This window comes from Dendropsophus ebraccatus, chromosome 15 (genome assembly GCF_027789765.1).
Source record: "Dendropsophus ebraccatus isolate aDenEbr1 chromosome 15, aDenEbr1.pat, whole genome shotgun sequence".
In the NCBI taxonomy this organism is placed as follows: domain Eukaryota; kingdom Metazoa; phylum Chordata; class Amphibia; order Anura; family Hylidae; genus Dendropsophus; species Dendropsophus ebraccatus.
In genome coordinates, this window is record NC_091468.1 from 34612960 (window position 1) to 34634267 (window position 21308).

General features: G+C 41.2%; 1 protein-coding gene across 4 annotated transcripts in view; it reads right to left on the bottom strand.

The window, feature by feature from the left end:
• The window catches only part of DHX57 (DExH-box helicase 57), a 38267-nt gene that overhangs the window by 13582 nt on the left and 3377 nt on the right, over positions 1–21308 (bottom strand). For all 4 annotated transcript variants that reach the window (XM_069954978.1, XM_069954979.1, XM_069954981.1 and 1 more), the window contains exons 5-16: positions 20486–21294; positions 19425–19633; positions 19145–19266; positions 6461–6656; positions 5260–5384; positions 4360–4493; positions 4207–4261; positions 3019–3236; positions 2531–2647; positions 1454–1550; positions 1189–1362; positions 152–352 (exon numbers count right to left, since the gene is read on the bottom strand). In XM_069954978.1, the coding sequence (XP_069811079.1) occupies positions 152–352; positions 1189–1362; positions 1454–1550; positions 2531–2647; positions 3019–3236; positions 4207–4261; positions 4360–4493; positions 5260–5384; positions 6461–6656; positions 19145–19266; positions 19425–19633; positions 20486–21294 (2457 nt within the window). The remainder of the gene's footprint in view (positions 1–151; positions 353–1188; positions 1363–1453; positions 1551–2530; positions 2648–3018; positions 3237–4206; positions 4262–4359; positions 4494–5259; positions 5385–6460; positions 6657–19144; positions 19267–19424; positions 19634–20485; positions 21295–21308) is intronic.

Here is a 21308-nt window from a genome sequence, read left to right on the forward strand (position 1 = left end):
ATCAGACAGAACACGTTTTTTGCCCTCCACAATACGGTCACATTGGAAAAATGTAAGAATGGGTGCTGGTGTATCTGTTTATGGAGCAGCACGGGCCACCTTTATTCTCAATTATCTGGATGTGGGCAGGTAATAAGATCATTAACAATACCTTAGACAGAGCTGTTCCAGTGGGATTCGATGGATCTCTGGTGGCTGCTGCTCTAAAAGCTGATACTCATAATGGTGGCCGGTGAAGAGATGAAAGCACACTCCAGAGGCTACACGACCAGCTCGTCCTTTCCTTTGTATTGCGTTGGCTCGGGACACCCAAGTGTCTTCCAGACTCTCCATGCTCTTACCTGGGTCATACCTAAAAAGCAGCAATAACAACATCTTCACATTAGTTAAGATTTATTTGACAACAAATATTAAAGCTGAAAATTTATTTTCAAATCAACTGGTATCACAAAGTTATATAGATTTGAAACTTACTTCTATTTAAAAATTTCAAGTCTACCAGTACTTATCAGCTACTGTATGTCCTGCAGGAAGTGGTGTATTCTTTCCAGGTTGACACAAGGCTCTCTGCTGCCACCTCTGTTTATGACAGGAACTGTCCAGAGCAGGAGAGGTTTTCTATGGGGATTTGCTACTGCTCTGGACAGTTCTTGATGTGAACAGAGGTGGCAGCAGAGAGCGCTGTGTCAGACTGGAAAGAATACACCACTTCCTGCAGGACATACAGCAGCTAACTTGAGATTTTAAAATAGAAGAAATTTACAAATCTGTATAACTTTCTGGCACTAGTTGAAGCCATGCCTTCATAGGACTACACATGAGCCGATAAGGCACCCAACATCTAAACTGCCTGCTTAAAATCTGTATGATAGCACACATTGGGGGAGATTTATCAAACATGGTGTAAAGTTAAACTGGCTCAGTTGCCCCTAGTAACCAATCAGATTCCGTCTTTCATTTTCCAAAGAGTCTATGAGGAATGAAAAGTGGAATCTGATTGGTTGCTAGGGGCAACTGAGCCAGTTTCACTTTACACCATGTTTGATAAATCTCCCCCAATGTCTCTAGGTTTTAGAACTGGAGGTGACTTTACATGATATCTCTGTTAGATGCACTATTCATTGTATGTGTTCACATGAATGTGTATCACTTGTTTTTTATCTTACATATACATTTCCCTTTCAATACCTTTTCTCCCTCATCTTGCCAGAGTCGATAACATACACAACATCATCAATAGTGATAGAAGTTTCAGCAATGTTGGTGGAAATTATTATCTTTGTGACCCCTTGTGGTGGTTTTATAAAGACAGCCTGTTGTTCCTCATTGGATAAGGATGAGTGTAGGGGGTAGATCACACACCTGTCAGACGACAAATAGATTATCGCAATGCTCTTAAGTTTAGTTGTTACATTTAAATACAATATAGCAAAAACGCTATGAAAAAGTGTACCTCTTACTGCGTCTATTACTAAACAAGGCGTTTGATTGTAATTGTTCATATAGCATTTTGATTTCTGCAAGACCAGGGAGAAATACCAAAACTGCACCTAATAAAATAATAATAATAAAAAAAGTATTAAAATAGGAATGTCAGGATGGGCCAAAGGTTGCTACTTTTATGTGTGGGAGGGTAGGCAAATCAGGTAGAGAAGGTGCCAAAATAGGGCAATGACCCAAGTTGTTAAAGGGGTTGTCCAGCGAAAAGATTTTTCTTTCAAATCAACTGGTGTCAGAAAGTTATATAGATTTGTAATTTACTTCTATTAAAAAATCTAAAAAGTCTTCCCATACTTATCAGCTACTAAATGTCATACAGGAAATGTTTTATTTTTAGTCTGACACACTGCTGTCATCTCTGGCCGAGACAGGAACTGTCCAGAGCAGGAGAGCTTCTCTATGGGGATTCATAGAAAACCGAGACAGATGTCTCGGCCAGAGGTGTCAGCAGAGAGCGCTGTGTCAGACTGAAGATAAAACATTTCCTGCATGACATGCAGTAGCTAATAAGTATGGAAAGACCTGAGATTTTTTTAATAGAAGTAAAATTACAAATCTATATAAACTTTCTGACACCAGTTGATTGAAAAGAAAAAGATTTTTGCTGGACAACCACTTGAAAGTATTTATCCAAGTTTAGTTTAGTTGGATTTTGAGATTTATCCATGAAACTTGGGTAGTTGTGTCTCCATGAGGAGACCACTAAACTGGCATATGAATTATTAAAGTGTGTATTATTGCGTAATATTAAAGTATGCAAAGCACTGCATTTTCATCAGGAAAAGAGCTTTCTCTATACTGCCACCTACTTGAGGTAGCTCCAGTGGTCAGTTCTGTTGAATAGATTTGTCATTAGTCCATGTTGAAAGATTGTATTTGTATCAGTCAATCTAATAGTGACCGCTTTATAAACCATTGGTCCTTTCCTAACATTCAGTATCCAGCACCACATTCCCCAGCAGGTGGGAACATGATGCATCCGACAATGAGTGTAGCCATAATATTAACCCCCCTTTAAGAATTTACTAACCTGGTGGATAACAGTGTTCCCCACTCACTATCCATTCCAACAGAGCTTCTATTAAATCCATGTTAATTTTATCCAAATCCATAGCAGACAGAGTTTTAATAACAGATTTATTAACACCTGGGATTATTAGGAAGAAAAAAATCAAATAAAATCAGATATCCTTACAAAGAAGCAACAACACAGAAACATGTGGACAGTATTATACTTGCCCTCAGTATTGAAAATTCTGTTTTAACGTGGTAATGAGACTACTATGGTAAATTACATTTATGTCTGTGAGAGTAGCCTATGTCTCTATACAATGCTTCCATTACATAGGGTAGCATAGAACAGATCTGCTTTATAGGTTTGGGTTGTGCTTTAGGTAGGCTTTGACTACACAGATGTCGCAATAATAACACTGATCAGACAACAGCTGCTTAGAAACACATTCCCTCTTTGTATCCTATATACACTTTACTAGATGGTACTATATTTAAGTATGTTACCACTGTAACGGACTGAGAGTTCCTTGAAACTCAGCTGCTGATCTGGCATGCTATCCTTTATTATCCTGTTGTCCTGTAACCTCAGGCTCGAGTTAATGTCTTGCTCTAATTCTTCAAGAACGTCTCCATAGCTCTTGCCCTTCTTTCCTTTAGAAGAATCGTGTGTATAGGAATGCTTGGAGGAGCGATGGTAGGGACTTCCTTCTTCTAGTACATATCTGCCAGGAGGTACAAAATCATATAAATTGCATTCACTGCCATATAGAAAAACAACATCTGCAACATAGCTTAGTACCTACAGACAACTAATCAATGTTATTTTTTTTTTAAAAGTAGCACTCCAGTTTTTTTTAGGCCATATAATGCAACCACCACCACTATTCCTTCCTGCAGCGCTATCTGTTTTACTCCGGCTCAACTGTATCCATGCATCTTATTACTCTAGCTGGGTCATGTGACCTGCACTCAGACCACCATAAAATTAAAAGGGTTTATGTGTCTCAGGAAACGGTTTGATCTGGGTCAGTTTACTTCCAGATGACCTTATCACCTATGAGACCCCTCCTGGCACCAGTAAGGTTAATCCACTCCCAGTTTTACCTGTATGCTGCTCCTGCTACTATTTCTATGGGATCAGGATATGTAGTATTTATACCCTCACTCCCTAAAAAACACAATTTAAATGATTTAAAAAAAAATCTTGACTGGATCCCAGCAGCCTATACAGTAGTTGATGCGAGTTGGTGAATTGCTTTGACTCATAAGTGGATAGATGTAAGTTTACATAATAAGTAGTTTTGATGCACTTTTGACACAGCTGTAGTGTTTTATGAAGATCTGAAGGTTTATAACAGACGTTAGGAAGTATCTTGCTATGAGCACTTACAAGTGCAGTCTTGAGACACCACAGTCTCTGCAAATGATGAGCCGCATAGCACAGGAAGCCACCCATCACTGCTTTACAAGTAGCCACACTCTGATGCTTCCATTAAAATTCAATGGGAGCTCCAGGACTGGATCCCCGCCATGGTGGCTGTGTCTCAGAGAAAGCCTTGGTGCTGTTTTTGCCTATGTACACATGACCTAAAGGTTATATATTTTAATCCTATACTAACAAATATATAACTTTCAGGAACCATTCGCAAGGTTATTAACACAGGTTTGGTTTTTATTAGTTTTATGCTCCACCTTGTTTTGGCAATGGCATCTTCAAGAAAATACTGGTCCACTGGGAAAGTACGACCTAAAATTGAAAATAAATTTAGTTATATAATATAAATGATACAATGGGTTGTCTAACATTAGCACAGTAGAACTGTACCAGAATCCCTGAACACTTACCAGGTATGTGGATGACTGGACACCCACCGAAGTACTGGGAAAACAGCTCGGCATTAACCGTGGCACTCATAAGAAGGATTTTTATGTCTGGTCTCTGAATCATGACGTCTTTCAACACCAAAAGCAGAAAGTCACTAAATGAAAAATGTGAAAAAATAAGTAAAAATTTTATCCCAGCTTCATGTGTAGCGGCACTTACATATAGAAACAGTTACAATGAAAGACGAAAGAATTGCACGTTTGTTATTCTAAACAGCTGCATAGTGGATTTTATGGTCGGTGCACACTGTCTGTGGTCAGAGCTGCGGGCTTCTTAGGGCCCTATTCCACCGGACGATTATCGTTCAGATTATCGTTAAACTGTTCAAATCTAAACGATACTCGTTCGGTTGAAATGCAGTTAACGATTAACGACCGAACGACAAATCGTTGATCGCTTTATAAGACCTGGACCTATTTTTATCGTTGCTCATTCGCAAAACATTCGCAAATCGTACACATTGAATAAGACGTGTTCGGTCGTGCGCAGTAGATACGAACGCAATAGCGAAGAAAAAACGATCGCAAATACGATCATAAGTAACGATTATCGTTCCATGGAAATGAGTGAACGTTTTCAGGTCTTTCGCAATAGCGGCTGTTTGAGATAGATAATCGTTAACGATTATGCGAACGATAATCGTACGGTGGAATAGGGCCCTTACACCTCGCACTAGGAGACAGAGGGGCCTGGTCTCCTGGGACCCATATCCGGTATGAGAGCTAGGGACGTTCTATAACATTTAGAGACAGAATCTGGGATACTAATTATTTAGAAAAATGACTACAGCACACGCTCCTGTACTAGAGCTCAGATAATATTTGTCATTACTGATCCACAGGACTAGCTTTTAGTGTTACCTTTCTTCTGTCCTCTCATGGACTTCATCCACAATCACGTGAGTGACACCATCCAAAGTGCTGTCACCTTCAAGCCGCCTTAACAGGACGCCTGTTGTGCAATAAAGAAGTCTGGTGGCAGAAGACTGTAAAGAGAAGGAAACAGGAGGGTTGGTTACAGTTTATTTTTTCCAATTTGACCAATTATCAAACACTTTACACTGTAACTTTCAGCCAATGCAGTGCAGCTCTGTCTGCTCCATAGACTTAGGGCCTTATTACACGGCCCGGTGACTTGGTTTAAGCGAGTGGCGATCTGCTAGATCAACGCTCGCTTACTGAGCCCACATGCAGCCCAATAATCGTGCAGCAAGTTCATCTCTAGTGAAGTCCTTTTAAAATAATAAGCTATACGTACCTCTCCGTGCTCCCCGATGTCCTGCTAGCTTCCGCCCGCTCTGGCAGTGTCTGAAGTGACAGGCTGCTCAACCAATCACTAGAGCCATGTTTAGTGAATGGCCGAGAGGCCTGTCACTTCAGCCACTGCCAGAGCGGGCCGAAGCTAGCAGGACATCAGGGAGCGCAGAGAGGCACGTATAAGGTTAATATTATTTAAAAAAAACAAAAAACATTCATCGGCCCTGTGTGCGGTCAGCAGACGATGTTTTTAGGTCAGGACCAAAAGGCACGATCAGTTGTTTTCATCAGCTGATTGTTGTCTTCTTTACAAGAAGCAATGATCTGACAAATGGGCCTAATTCGGCAGATTATCGCTCCATGTAATAGGGCCTCAGTGATCACATTACACAGAGCCAGGGACCATGCTTCTCCCTGCTTATTCTCACGCTCGGTACGGGTCTAAACACTCAGACCCGCACGGATGAAATTTTTTTTTAATGGGGACAATGACACTTTAAAAGGGCTATCATTTTACTGTTAGCATTCATGTGAATAAGTAAGTCTCAGTGAGGTAATGCAATGTGAAGATCATTGATACAGCATACTGATTTATCATTTAGCAGTCCAGTCTAGCTGGATTTACAGATAAGATACCCACCAAATGAATAAAATCTATGTACAGGAATATACAGAATTAAGTTATTTATTATGAGTAGATCTATAGTGAATGGCGTCTCATGGCCCACTATTATTCAGAGCGTATGGCCATCAGATGCTTTCTTTGGCCCAAATTCATTATGTAACAAACAGGCACTCCACTAACCTTAACACTCTCCAGTCTAATCTGATAGCCCACAGAGATGCCAACTCTCTCAGCTCTCTCCTGAGCCACTCGTTCAGCCACAGAAATGGCAGATATCCTCCGTGGCTGTGTACATATAATATTGGAAACAAAGGTGGGAGATTCTTGCAAAGAAGCATCAAGTATAAACTGTGGAATCTGTGTTGTCTTACCACATCTAGAGAGAACAAAAAAATCATAAAAACAATAATGAGTGTGACAGAGCAATGAACTCTGGGATGGACAACAACAACAACATGGTTGTTCCTGGTAGAAACCAGTGTAATGACTTGTAATGAACACTTGGATGAACTGGTTACAAGAACTGCAAGTGTGAATCCAGCCCAGACCCTACATAACAGATCAATGTCATGAGTACACACACATCCAAATGATAGTCTATTCATTTGTATTTGCTGTATTCATTCCAAGCTGCACAGGTAATGCACAGGTTAAAAGGGTACTCACAACTTCCAGTTTCAGCGCGCACAGGATGGCAGCACTGTGAAGGAGCTCCCACAGTAACTCGCTATAGACTCGGCTCCCAGCTGATACCCGTTACCACGGTAAATACCAGAACACCTGACATACTCCTCTACCCGTTAGGGACATGTAGAAACAACAGCAGCGCGCTGGGAAGCAACACAGAGCCCCCTCTTCCTCTATACCTCTCCCACAGAGGAAGAAAACAAAATCCAAGATGGCTGTGTCTCCTCACACAGCAGTGCAGCACATCACCTCAGGAGACACAAATATAAATCATTCACCTCCTGCTTCTTCTGAAATGGTCACAAATGACCCCAACACTGAATCTTTTATTCCTGGACTGTCTATTTCCTGTAAATCACTAGCCATAGAAGTGGCCAAAATAATAATACCAGACATTACTGCTTCCTTGGAAGCCACTATAATGACCTCACTATCTGCTATACAGGGAGACATTTCTCATCATACCTCCCAAATACATGAATTAGAAGAGCGCCTAGGGTTAGTGGAGGATGAACTAGCCATGACTAAATCCAAGCTACAAACAACTATGAAACTTACAGCAACATTAAGGGACAAGACAGATGATCTAGAAAATAGATCAAGACGGAGTAACCTTCGCATAATAGGTCTGCCTGAAAGCATAGCATTGTCACAATTATCCATCATCTGTACCTCAGAATTACCACAGACCCTAGGTTTACAAGGCTCTTGTCAAGTAGAAAGGGCACATCGTATAGGCCCTCCAGCAAACACTTTAACCCCTTCCAAAAAGGCGACTACTAACAAACCGAGATGATACAAGTGATAGTCAAATATCTTAATTATGCAGATAGAGCTGCTATTTTACAGGCGTTTAGGAAAATGAAAACTGAAGTTCTTATAAGAGGTCACAAAATTCTGATATTCAATGACTATTCTGCTACAGTAGTCCAAAAATGAAAAGCATTTGCACCAATATGTACGGCTGTAGTACATCAGCAAAAAAGATTTGCACTCCTCTTCCCTGCTATTCTAAAAGTCTTCAAATCAGATGGATCTACCAGTGTATACCAGACCCCTGAAGAAGCTTTGTCTCTCCTAGAGAATTTGAGAGACCCGACTTCTGCTACTCCTCCTGGGGATAAGAACAAGAGACCACGTCTTGATAGTCCTACATCTCCTTCAGCAGATATGGAGTGATGAACTATACTGACTAACATGTCTAACAAGAGTCATCATCTTAATTCAGATATTTATTTATATCTCCTATTCCTTTATATTCCATCATTTTCTCCCTTTATGCTCCTCCTATTCTACTATGACTTCCTAAGGTTTCACCTTAAAGAAAGAGTTTTCCTTTACCAAATTAGTCATGGCATTTGTTTACTTGTACAAATCCTGCTTGAATAGGAAAATGTATAGGAAGAGATATTGCTATGTAGTATTATTGATATTAGCGAGTTACGTTTTCTCGCCATGTTTCTATTTGTTTTCTATTTCTTCTTTTTCTTGTATCTTTCTATTTTCTCACCAGGCTATATGCCCGCTCGGAGTCAGCGAATACGCCGTATGTTTCTGTGTGAAAAAAGTGAAGTCTTATACCAACTTTCTTTCGCTTATTTAGTTGTAAGATTTAGATATATTGCAATATTATTGCTATACTGCTCTCTGTATATATTGTGTAAGGTTTTTTTCAGTTTTTATGCTCTCAGGTGTAATTGTAACATGAATCTCTCATCTATATTTTTCTTATCCCTACTACTGCTGTGTGCTCTTGGGGTGCCTGCCTCTTATCACTTCATCCGCTCCTGGCTTTTATGAAAATCGTTTCTTGGAATGTAAAAGGTTTGCGCTCTCCTTCCAAAAGAGCGCTCATCCTTAAACACCTTAAAAGACTGGGAGCGGATGTAGCGTTATTACAGGAATCTCATTTGTCTGAATCAGATTATGTTAGAATGAAAAGGTTTTGGGTGGGTGAAGTCTTTGGATCTCCTGCCTAAAATAGGAAGCGTGGTGGGGTAACTCTTATTCATAGAAATTTTATCCACTCTATTGTTTCTCAAACCTCAGACTCAGAAGGGAGATTTCACCACATGGTTTTGGATACTCCATCTGGACATATAAGCTTATATAATGTTTATGGCCCTAATAACAGACGAGCTCCATTTTTCCAACACTTAGAATCGTCCCTTCTTCAAGATGGTGAATCCAAAATAATAGTAGGAGGTGACCTCAATACAGTTTTACACCCGCATGAAGATAGGAAACGTTCCACTCCTCTGACAAGGAATTCTCCTCCTCCTGAATTATTTTTAACAAATTTGTTATCTAGCACTCATCTAGTGGATTCCTGGCGTCATCTTCATCCTGAAGAAAGAGAATTTTCTTTTTTCTCACATTCTCAGATGGCTTGGTCTAGACTTGACTATATGTTAGTCTCACAGGGAGACTCTGTCATAAATGATATGGTTATATCTGACCATTCTCCGATTACTTTAACCCTACGTGATTCTTACCCTAAAGGAACAGACATTATTTGGAGATTCCCAGCAGTTTTAGCTTCAGATGAAGTCTTCAAAAATCTTCTTAAAAAATGGTGGTCACAGTTTTGCGACACTAATTCGCAACATACCACAACTCCTATACTGTTCTGGGAAACTGCCAAAGCTGTACTAAGAGGCAATATAATCTCTTATCTCTCTGCACGTAAAAAAGAAGCGACCACCTCTTACAATACTCTTACTACTAAACTTCGTAATGCATACACTACCTTCTTATCTTTACCTTCTGAACAAAATAAATCCCTTTGGTGTATAGTAAAAAAGGAATTTGAATTAGCTCAAGAAAAACTTAATAATTTATATAAAGATCACTATTTTTCTCGTCTTTATAAATATGGTAACAAAACAGGAAAATTATTAGCTAACTTAGCAAAGAGTAAACACCCTATTTCCCATATCAAAAATATAAAAGACCATAATGGTTTATTACATTCTGATCCAAAAACTATTTCTAATATTCTTAAAAAATTTTACCGATCCCTTTACTCTTCTGATCTTATAGATCCTTTAGCGGGTCAACAGTTTCTCCAGTCTCTGAATCTTCCCAAATTGGATGAATCTTCTCTGGCATCATTAAATGCCCCCATCTCTCCTGAGGATATCTCTAAAACAATATCTTCCCTTCATAATAATAAAACACTGGGGCCAGATGGATTTAGTGGAGAATTTTATAAAGTTCTAAATACTGATCTGGTTCCAACTCTCCAAAAAGTATATCAACATATAATAGATAATAAATGCATGTTACCTTCAGGGGAAATGGCCTATATTAGTTTACTCCATAAACAAGGGAAAGACCCACAACTTCCATCCTCATATCGGCCTATTTCTCTTATAAATCAAGTTGGCTTTATAAAGGGCCGCTCAGCGATAACTCATATTAGGACAGTTCTAACCGTACAGGAAGTAGTACGACGAAGGGAAAATCCAAACCATTCACCAGGACTGCTTGCCTTAGACGCTGAAAAGGCATTTGATAATCTTAACTGGGAATGGATGGATATGACCCTCTCTCGTTATGGCATTACAGGACCTTTTAAAGTTCTTATCTCTACCATATACAATAACCCAATAGCTCGCATTCATACACCTGGATTCTTGTCTGCCACTTTCCCAATCCTTAAAGGAACCAGACAAGGTTGCCCAATGTCCCCCCTTCTTTTTGATTTAGCATTAGAGCCCTTAATTAGATTTCTTCTCCTCACACCTGAATTTAAAGGCATTCAAGTAGGCAATGAAGAAGTACGTATAGCTTGCTTCGCTGATGACGCCTTATTATTCTTAGAAAATCCCACATCACACATCCCTGGTGTTTTAAAAATCTTGAAAAACTTTGGCTCATTTTCTGGTTTTAAAATTAATATTACTAAAAGCCAATTGTTACCCTTAATACCACACTTGGCTCCCCATATTTACCCTGAAGGTATAGGCAGGGTCGGACTGGGCCACCGGGGAGCCGGAGGATCCCCCGGTGGGCCGGTGGGCCCCACCCCCTCCTCCCTCTTGCAGGGCCCTTCCCCTAAGCCAGAGAGGGGCCTCCCGTTTGGAAGCTGCCTTATATCGGGAGCTCCCACACTGCTGGGCGAGTTAACCACGGTATCAGGGCCCGTTCTTTCTGCAATCATGGGCCCTCCCCTCCCCTGCTCACCTGGCTCCCTTACATCTGCTCCCATCCTCAGCGCTGCCCTCTTCCTGCCTGTCACAAGATGCCGAGAGCAGCAGCAGCAGGCCCCTCTGCAATCACGTGACTCTCCTGTTGCTGTGTGCAGTCGGTGCACAGGAGATGGGGAGAGGCTGCAAGCTGCCCGGCCTGGCTGGGAGAAGAGAAGATGGAGACAAGAAGACTGAAGCCTCCTGCCCTGCTGAACATGTGAGTGTTTGTGTATATTCTTGTCTAACTTTGTCATCAGTGTGTGTCTGTACATGTGTCATGTGTTTATGCATGTGAGTGATATATATGTGTGTGTGTGTGTGTGTGTGTGTGTGTGTGTTTTCTATCATGTATATGGTGTATATATTATGTGTAATCTGCATGCTTTTGTATCTGTGTATCTATGTTGGTGAGTCTGTGTGTGTTAGTATGATTAGATGTATATATGTAAGATGTGTTGTGTCTGCATGTTTGTGTATGTCTGCAGTATGTCTATTTGTGTATATATGTATACAGTGTGTATGTCTGCAGTATGTCTATTTGTGTATATATGTATACAGTATGTATGTCTGCAGTATGTCTATTTGTGTATATATGTATACAGTATGTATGTCTGCAGTATGTCTATTTGTGTATATATGTATACAGTGTGTATGTGATGAGAAGTTCACACTTTGGAGGTCCAGTTGTGCAGGAGATCCGTGAGGCTTGGGCTCTGATCAGCTGAGGATTCTCACATCAAAGATGATAGGTGTTGTAGTTGATATCACAGTAAGACTTTAACCCCTTAAGGTCCAAGCCAATTTTCGTTTTTGCGCTTTTGCTTTTTCCATTTTATGTTTAAAAGTCCATAGCGCTTGCATTTTTTCACCTAGAGACTTATATGAGTGCTTATTTTTTGCGAAACTAATTGTACTTTGCAATGACAGGCATAATTTTTCCATAAAATATGTTGTGAAACCGGAAAAAAATCATTTGCGCTGTCAAATTGAAAAAAAAAAACGAATTTGTTTTGATTTCGGGGAGATTTGCATTTACGCCGTTTGCCCTATGGTAAAACTGACTTGTTATGCATGTTCCTCAAGTCGTTACGATTACTATGATATATAACATGTATAACTTATATTGTATCGGATGGCCTGTAAAAAATTCAAACCATTGTTAACAAATATATGTCACTTAAAATCGCTCCATTCCCAGGCTTATAGCGCTTTTATCCTTTGGTCTATGGGGCTGTGTGAGGTGTCAGTTTTTGCGCCATGATGCGTTCTTTCTACCGGTACCTTGATTGCGCATATACGACTTTTTGATCGCTTTTTATTACATTTTTTCTGGATTTGATGCGACCAAAAATGCGCAATTTTGCACTTTGGAATTTTTTGGCGCTTACGCCGTTTACCGTGCGAGATCAGGAATGTGATTAATTAATAGTTCGGGCGATTACGCGCGCGGCGATACTAAATATGTTTATTTATTTATTTATTAATTTATATTTATAAAATGGGAAAAGGGGGGTGATTTGGACTTTTATTAGGGGAGGGGATTTTTTATTAATAAAAACACTTTTTTACTTTTTCTTTTACATGGACTAGAAGCCCCCCTGGGGGGCTTGTATATACACAGCAATGATCTCTCATAGAGATCAATGCTGTGTATATACACAGCAAAGATCCATGAGATCGGTCATAGATTGCTATGGCCTGCTGCAGGCCATAGCAATCTATTGCCGAGCCGGGATCAGCGTCATTCCGACGCTGAGGCCCGGCACGGCCAGAAGAACGGATCTCCCCCCCGCGATCGCATCGTGGGGGGGAGATCCGACCCACTAGACACCAGGGATGTGATGTCTAAAGCCCTTCAATGCAGCTGTCAGGTTTGACAGCTGCATTGAAGTGCTTAATTAGCCGGCGCGGCAACGGGACCCGCGCCGGCTAACAGAGGCACTGTCCGGCTGCACGTGTCAGCCGGGATCAGCGCCGTTCAGAGCGGGGTCCCGGCGGGACCCCGCTCTGAACACCCTCCGCGGCGCCATGACGTATTAGATACGTCATGGGTCGCTAAGGGGTTAATCAATGGATGACGGGTTTCATCAAATGAGATCATCAGATATATTGAGGATTCCCTTAGAAACACATTATCCATTGATTTGTCTTACTCCTACGTCTACTACAACTCCTATCATCTGTGATGTGAGAATCCTGAATCAGCTGATCAGCGCCCAAGCCTCACGGATCTCCTGCACAACTGGGACCTCCAGAGTGCAAACTTCTTCTCAACTATTGTACCGACTCAAAAATAAAGATATAAGCAGCAGACACAGACACAAGTGGGATAATGCCCCCCTCACCAAACTGCACCCCCTCTGGAGCAGCAGCAGCAGTATCAGTGATAGGTAGGATTATGCACCCCTCATCTGACTGCACCCCTCCGGAGCAGCAGTATCAGTGATAGGTAGGATTATGCCTCCCCTCATCTGACTGCACCCCCTCCGGAGCAGCAGCAGCAGTATCAGTGACAGGTAGGATTATGCCCCCCTCATCTGACTGCACCCCCTCCGGATCAGCATCAGTATCAGTGACAGGTAGGATTATGCCCCCCCTCATCTGACTGCACCCCCTCCAGAGCAGCAGTATCAGTGATAGGTAGGATAATGCCCCCCTCACCAGACTGCACCCCCTCCAGAGCAGCAGTATCAGTGATAGGTAGGATAATACCCCCTCACCAGACTGCACCCCCTCCTGAGCAGCAGCAGTATCAGTGATAGGTAGCATTATGCACCCCTCATCTGACTGCACCCCTCCGGAGCAGCAGTATCAGTGACAGGTAGGATAATACCCCCTCACCAGACTGCACCCCCTCCGGAGCAGCAGCAGAGGCAGCACTAAAGTAGTAAAAATTATTGTGACTTTATTCACACTCTCTAGCGCGATGTTTCGTTTTAGCTCTGAGTAAGGCAAAACATTGCACAAGAGGGAGTGAATAAAGTCACAAGATTTTTGACTACTTTGGTGCTGTCTTCGCAGCTGAATTATTGTACCAAGTCTCCTGGTTCTGTTGAAAGGGCTGCAAGCGGCATCAAGGTGTGTAAACCACCGCTAAAGTGACTGGCGGTGTTGGGCTTGTAGCATGACCGCCCAAGGTGAGCAGCAAGTTTAGCCACTTACACACATTTGTTCTGCAGTAATACGCTATGTGCGCCGCATGGTGTTCTCTCTCTTCTACTAGTAGATGTATAAAATGGCAGATTACATTTTAAAGCCAGGTTTACACGCTGACCACTGATATGCCTTTCATGATGGTCCTTTAAAGTCTTATTCTAGCCCAACACCTTATGGTGAGGCTAGAATAAACAGTCATGGGTCTCCTCTGCTGGAGATTGTAATAGAGGAGCAGACTAGATGGTCATTTTTTCCTTCTTCTTCTGAGGCTGTGTTCACACATGACATTTTTTATGTGTTTTTACAGCAATATTGTTGGAATTTCATTAAAGTTTCTACATAAATGGTGCAGTTTTACCACAACTACATAAATCAGTAACAACTGTATAAGTGACTGGCAGTGCACTAGCGTTGCTGGTCACATACACAGCTCTATGCAAAGTCGCTGTACTAACGTGAAAGGTTTGGCGCTGATTATGTCTTTATATATTGGGTGGGCCCCAAGAATCAATTTCCCTGGTGGGCCAATGTACCCCAGTCCGACACTGGGTATAGGTATAGCAAAACAACACCTTTTATATTTAGGAATTAAAATTGGACATACCCCTTCTTCTCTCTACTCATTAAATTATATCCCAATCTTCCAAAAAATAGAAAAAGAACTTGATAGGTGGAAAAATGTACCGCTTTCAATCTTAGGCCGTATTCATCTTATTAAGATGATGTCATTTGCTAAATTATTGTATCCCTTACAAATGATCCCCTTATTACTAAAACATAAGGATATTTCTCGACTCTGATCAGCCTTTACCAAATTTATTTGGAGGTCAAAACGACCAAGAATAGCATATGATACTCTCAGCCTCCCCAAACATAAAGGTGGTGCTCAATTACCTAATATCAGATTCTATAATTTGGCCTCCATTTTCAGACACATCAGAGACTGGATTAACGGTACTTCTTTCTTTTCTAATTATTCCTTGGAGTCTGCTCTTTCTTCTCCTTGGCCTTTGGCTTCGCTTCTTCACTTCTCTATTTCAGAACTACCCTCACATTTAAAACACAATGTTATTATCGCTGATACCGTGGCCACATGGAAAGCTTTAAGAAAATTGTATAAACTCCCATTTCGTCTTTCTTAGTTTTTCCCATTATGGGACAATCCCCTTTTTCTACATGGTAACATCAATCCTGACTATATGGTATGGAAACAAAAACAAATCACTGACTTAAGTAACTTACTGGACTCAGATAAGGGAGAGTTGTTATCTTGGGAAAAATTTAGAGACATGTATGATATCCCTCCCCATCACCAGGTTTTATTTGAACAACTGTGTTCTTTTGAGTTAAATCTTGTGCGAAGGCAGAAAAAACTAATGATTTTGATTTTCCATAATGGTGCGTTCACACCTACAGGATCTGCAGCTGATTTTCTGCAGCAGATTTCATTTAAATAACTGAACACAGCATCAAATCTGCTGCAGATCTGCTGCAGATCCTGTAGGTGTGAACGCACCCTAAGGCAATTTACGCTTTTAACTTTTCTTACTCCACCATGCCAGATGATTTCTTGACATATTGTCCAAAATGTAAAGAACCTAGCACAGATTTATTACACTGTGTTTGGTCTTGTTCTCAAATTCAGACATACTGGCAATTAGTACAAACCTTTATTCAGAATACATGGAATGAATCCATACCTCTAACTCTGCTCAGTTATGTTTTTCATGTTGTGGTGGCCGGGGATGGAGATCCCTCTGAAAAACCTATAGCCTCAAAATGTATTCATCTTACTCTGTTATTGGCCTTAAAAGGCTTACTAAACCACTGGATCTCTGACACACTTCCCACTATTTCTGAGCTAACAACCTCGCTTAAAGAAACCCTTCATTGGGAAATGCTGGATGCAATCCGCAACAAAGATGTTTCCACAAAAAATTTCATTAAAAAATGGAAATTTTTTCTCATAAAGGTTATGTTGCAGGAGGAGAGGGAAGCTGTTATGAAACACTTTTGTAATACTGTTTGGTATCAGACGGCGGAGGCAAGGGGCACCCTAGGAGTACTCAGAGTTCCTTAATTATATTAAAGATAGAGATTCTTTATCTACATTTCTTTCGATCCTGTAGAGCATTAATTTTTGTTCTTTAGATTCTATTGTTTTTTATAGCAAAATTGTTTTCAAACTTACTATATTGTATCCTATTTATGTCTTCCTTTGATATGTAACTGTATTGTTATAGATAAAATTTTAAAAATCTAATAAAAATATTTGGAAAAAAAAAAGGGTACTCACATTCTCACTAAGACATACCATCAATCTGATTGATAAATATTTTTCTGTTTGGCTATAGAGAGAACTATCAATAAAGGTCGGTGGGGCAGGGAGAAGCTGCTGGGGACCGCCCTGATGACTCAGGTTCAGGCAGTAGAAAGTTATGACAGGTTCCCTTTAAAGAATTTGTCTGGTTTTAACCAAAGCTTAAAGTGATACTGTCACTCCTCTTACTCTCCGTTCATTTCATTGCTGGACAGTGTCTGGGTGACAGGCTCCCAACCCCCCCGTTAGATCCCCCTATACATACCTCACGCACCGGGTGACTGAGATTTCAGCCCGAAGCCCGGCGCGCACGCTTACAGGAAAGTCAGATGCTCAAAGAGAATAAATGGGGAGTCCGATGCTCCGTCATTCTCTATGGGCATCGGACTCTCCTGTGAGCGTGTGCGACGGGCTTCGGGCGCTGAAATCTTAGTCACCCGACCGGCTCAGGAATCGGGACCCTGCACGATGAGGTAAGTATAGGGGGATCTAACAGGGGGTCGGGAGCCTGTCACCCCGGCACGGGGGGTGACAGGTTTCCTTTAATAGACAGTCAAGCTACTAGCTATGCAGACACACTAGACTGTCTTTTAATGTCTGCTACACAAAAAAGTGTTGAACCCAGGGAGCTGGTGAGTGCCCTCACTTTCTTCAATATGAAGTCTATCTTACAAGACTATACTATATGGGTGCACCACCAGCGGGACATTTCAATAGCATACTCAATGTAGTTTTTTTTTTTATTATTTCTTCTCATTATTGTATCATTTTTAAAAGTGCCTTTGCAATGAGTTTAGTTTTTTATTACAATGAGAGAAAAATAAACAAAAATAATAACTATATATTTATTCATTTATTTTTCTTATCATTGTATTATAAATTAATTTGAAAACTAATTTGGCCCTGATTGGGAATTCTTTGCACTTGATACAAAATGATACAATAATAAAAAAAAATAACTATATTTAATTTCCATCAGGGGAATCGAACCAAAGAAAACAAACTGTTTCTGGCCTCTAGACAGGTGATTTATCCCTAGACCACAGCTCCTACACAGGCTAGGAGGTTCAACTGTATTTGACTGCAGATCAGTCCTCTGTTTGCAGCGACTAACTAACAGCTGGGCAAGCAGGAGGCCGGGCAGCATTGATTATTCATGAAGGAGAGGAAGGAGTGGTGAGGGATGCGAGAGTACAGCACAAATGCTGAGGCAGAACTCCTCTTTGACTTTTCATTACAGTAGGCGACAAAAGATTGCGCATAATCCCCTGCATGGACAAATAAGCAAAAGGCAATATGCTAACCATGGGACTGCTAACTACAGCACACTGCACCGGTAGGGCCCGGGTGTTTAAAGATTCCCTTTAACCTACCTCTCCACACTCCTCGGTGTCCTAGCTTCTCCCCGCAGCTGCTGTTGCCACGTCTAAAGTCATCTCTGAAGTGACAGGCCACTCAGCAAATCACCGGCCAAGATGGCATAGTGCAGCAACCAGTGACTGGCTGAGCAGCCTGTGACTGCACAGATGGCTTCAGACATGCCAATGGCAGCTGTGGTGAGGAAAAGCTAGAAGGACACCAGGGAGTGTGGACAGGTAAGTATACAGTTTATCACTTTACACTTTCCTCAGCCACCGGCCGCTCATCACTGTTACACATAGCGATCAGCCAATGATCATTTCTTTGGCTGATCGCTGTCTTTATTACACAGAGCAATAATCTGTCGATTTGGCCTTATTCAACAGATTATTCATGTAATAGGGCCCAAAGGGGAATGACAATATTACTTTAATATTACTTTATGAGTGCCTGGAGATCATTTAAAAGTTGTAGGTTAGTCTTGCCGTCGCAGTGTTGCTGGATATGCACCGCTGCAAATGGTTAAGGCTAGGTTCACACTTATGCTATAATTTCTTTTGTTCTGCTCTGTAATTAAAACCTAACAAAAAAACCTTAATATTCACTGCAGGTCTGTGAGGTTTTCATTACGGTGTCCGGCATATTAACAGCATACTGTGCCATTTTGCTCAGTACTGTGACAGAACCTGCAATGGTGGCCCCCAACAAGGCCAGTTTCTATGAACCCAGCCCTAAAGCCCCTATTACACAGGGCCACTGAGAGGAGCAAACGAGCGCTGTCAGTGCTCGCTTGCTACTTGATTCCCACAAGTGAGTACAGAGGGGCCGCAGGGAGGTCGCTTGATCGCCTAGGCAGCCCATAGCAGATAGCAGCGGTCTGCTGTCGCCGCTCCTGTTCTACAGGGTGACAGCAGCAGATCGCTGCTATATTAGTTCATGTCGGATGATCGTTGCCTTCTATTACACAAGACGATTATGGTCCCAAATACGGACGATAATTGTCTCGTGTAATAGGGCCTTAAGACAAAGTCTCAAGACTAAACAGGAAATAGAAATACATTTATTGTGTGCAAATGTTTTACCACACTGGTCTCCTGCACTGCGGTGGGTAAACTACATGCCTCTAAAAGCAAATAAAAATATGCTTACCCAGTCATCCCACATACAACCAGAACCTGATGCTTTGCCAGGTTTCTTAGTATAGCATCTTGTTGCTCCCATGCTGGCAGCTTCATCCTCTCGTGAAGCATAGACTGGTATTTTTTGGTAGCCTAGCAAAATAAATTTAAATTAATACCATTTCTTACTTAGAAACTTAGTCATTCATTAGTCTATAGATTCCCACTGCAGCAGATATGTATGGTATAGCCATTCTTTGCATCCCCCGAGGAATTGTTTTATACAATGGCTATGGTCAATATAAGCTTACCTTTTTGGATTTGAAATGTTTACAGATCTTAGCATTCTCCGTAAGGAAAGCTTTGGGGTTCAAGTATTTTTTGGCCAGTTTTTTCTTAAGATTAACATAACTTTCATTTTCTACCACCACAGCCTCCGATTCCAAATCGTCCAATTCATCGTCTTCAGTCTGGGTAAGTTTATTAAGCTCTTCCCTCACAATATTCACCTCCTTTTTACCTAGAAACATAAGCAACGACATACTGGTAAGAGTATTAAGAAACTCTCACATAACAGTCTTCTCCGTTATTTAAAAAAAGTTTGCCCACAGAGCTTAAACTGGCCAAAATGGCTTCCTGGCTACCTCTGGTGTGCCTGCAGTGACCAAAGATGGCCAAGAAGCCAAAAACCTCAAGAACTTGCAGCCTTACATGCAGCTACGGGGAACGGACAGAAGTGAGAACACCAGGAGTGTGAAGAGAGAACGTATATACTTTATTACTTTACACTTAAGGCAAGGGCTGCACCGACATCGCTAACAATATTTTTATATATATATATATATATATATATATATATATATATATATATATATATATATATATATATACACACACACAGCACTTGTGTTACATGATTATCGAGCCATGTAAGTGCTGATCTAGCAGTTTGGCGCCAACTTATCCACAATATCAGGTCATATAATACGGCCCTTACTCGTCTCTAAAGGTAACACATGAACGCTCAGCCATGCTGAACATTTATGTGTATGGGGAAGCCGGTAGCGACGATTGTTTAGCAGACAGTTGCTGAAGATGTATGGGCATCTTTACAGTGAGAACAATCAATGTAACAGCGATGATTTTCTTTACAGCTACAATTGAAAAGTAAAGTTAAAAAAAAATATAAAACAATAGTCTTTTCTGACCTTTGGGAGACAACAAAAATAACAAAAAGAAGCCTGTTTTGTTGCAAAACTTATGTCCATAGCCAACAACAAATTCTAGTTGTGAAACAAACATATACTATTGCAGGCCCAAGATACCCTAGACATGACCCTGTGAACAATCAATGTTATAAGCATTCCAATACCTTCTGGAGCACGAATTGGTTTTTCAGGGTTCATTGGTTTATTAACAATTATTGGGGGTTTCTTGTTTTCAGATGTTGACCGTATGAGAGGTGGTGGGACGCTATAGCGATGATGTGTATTGGCAAGTAACTGTATAATGTCATCTTCATCCTCCAAGCAGCTGACAAGGGAATACACTACTGGTTCTCCAGTTTGAGCAACAGTCAATGCTTTTTCGTACAGGTATTCTGCCAAGTGTAGACGACAACCCATTGGCAGGTTCTCATTGAGTGAATGAAAGGCTATTAGCGGAGCTTGGTAAGGGTATTTATTATCCTTTGGAAAACGGATTTCCAGTTCATACAGGTAGCTGCCGTCACTAGCACTTAGGTGAGAGTCATCTTTCATACTCTGCTTTGGAGAATCATGCCTAAATCTACATTTAGACCCAAAACGGCAATTTTCTCCTTTCAAGAAAAACCTGCAGATGTTATTTGGGGTTGGATTCACAAATTCTTTGGCTCTGTCCTTATTTCGGGGTTTCTGAAGCCTATCTGTTAGGTAACCCAGCTCGAGTCCTACAGTCCATACTCTGTTTGGGATCCTCTCAATAAACTTCTCCCCACAAATCGAGCTCAGGACAAAGGCTTCTTCCTGACGCAAGGCCAAGATGTCTTCCAGGCTAATGTCATCAGCAGTTCGTGGTGTTTTGGTCTGGACGCCAAAAGCTTCTGAAAAACACTGCATCAACAAGTATTCAAGGGAAGATCCAACATCTCCATCATGAGTCCTCAAGGCAGTCATGCATCTCTCGCGGTCAAAACCATAACTGCAAGGCAGCAA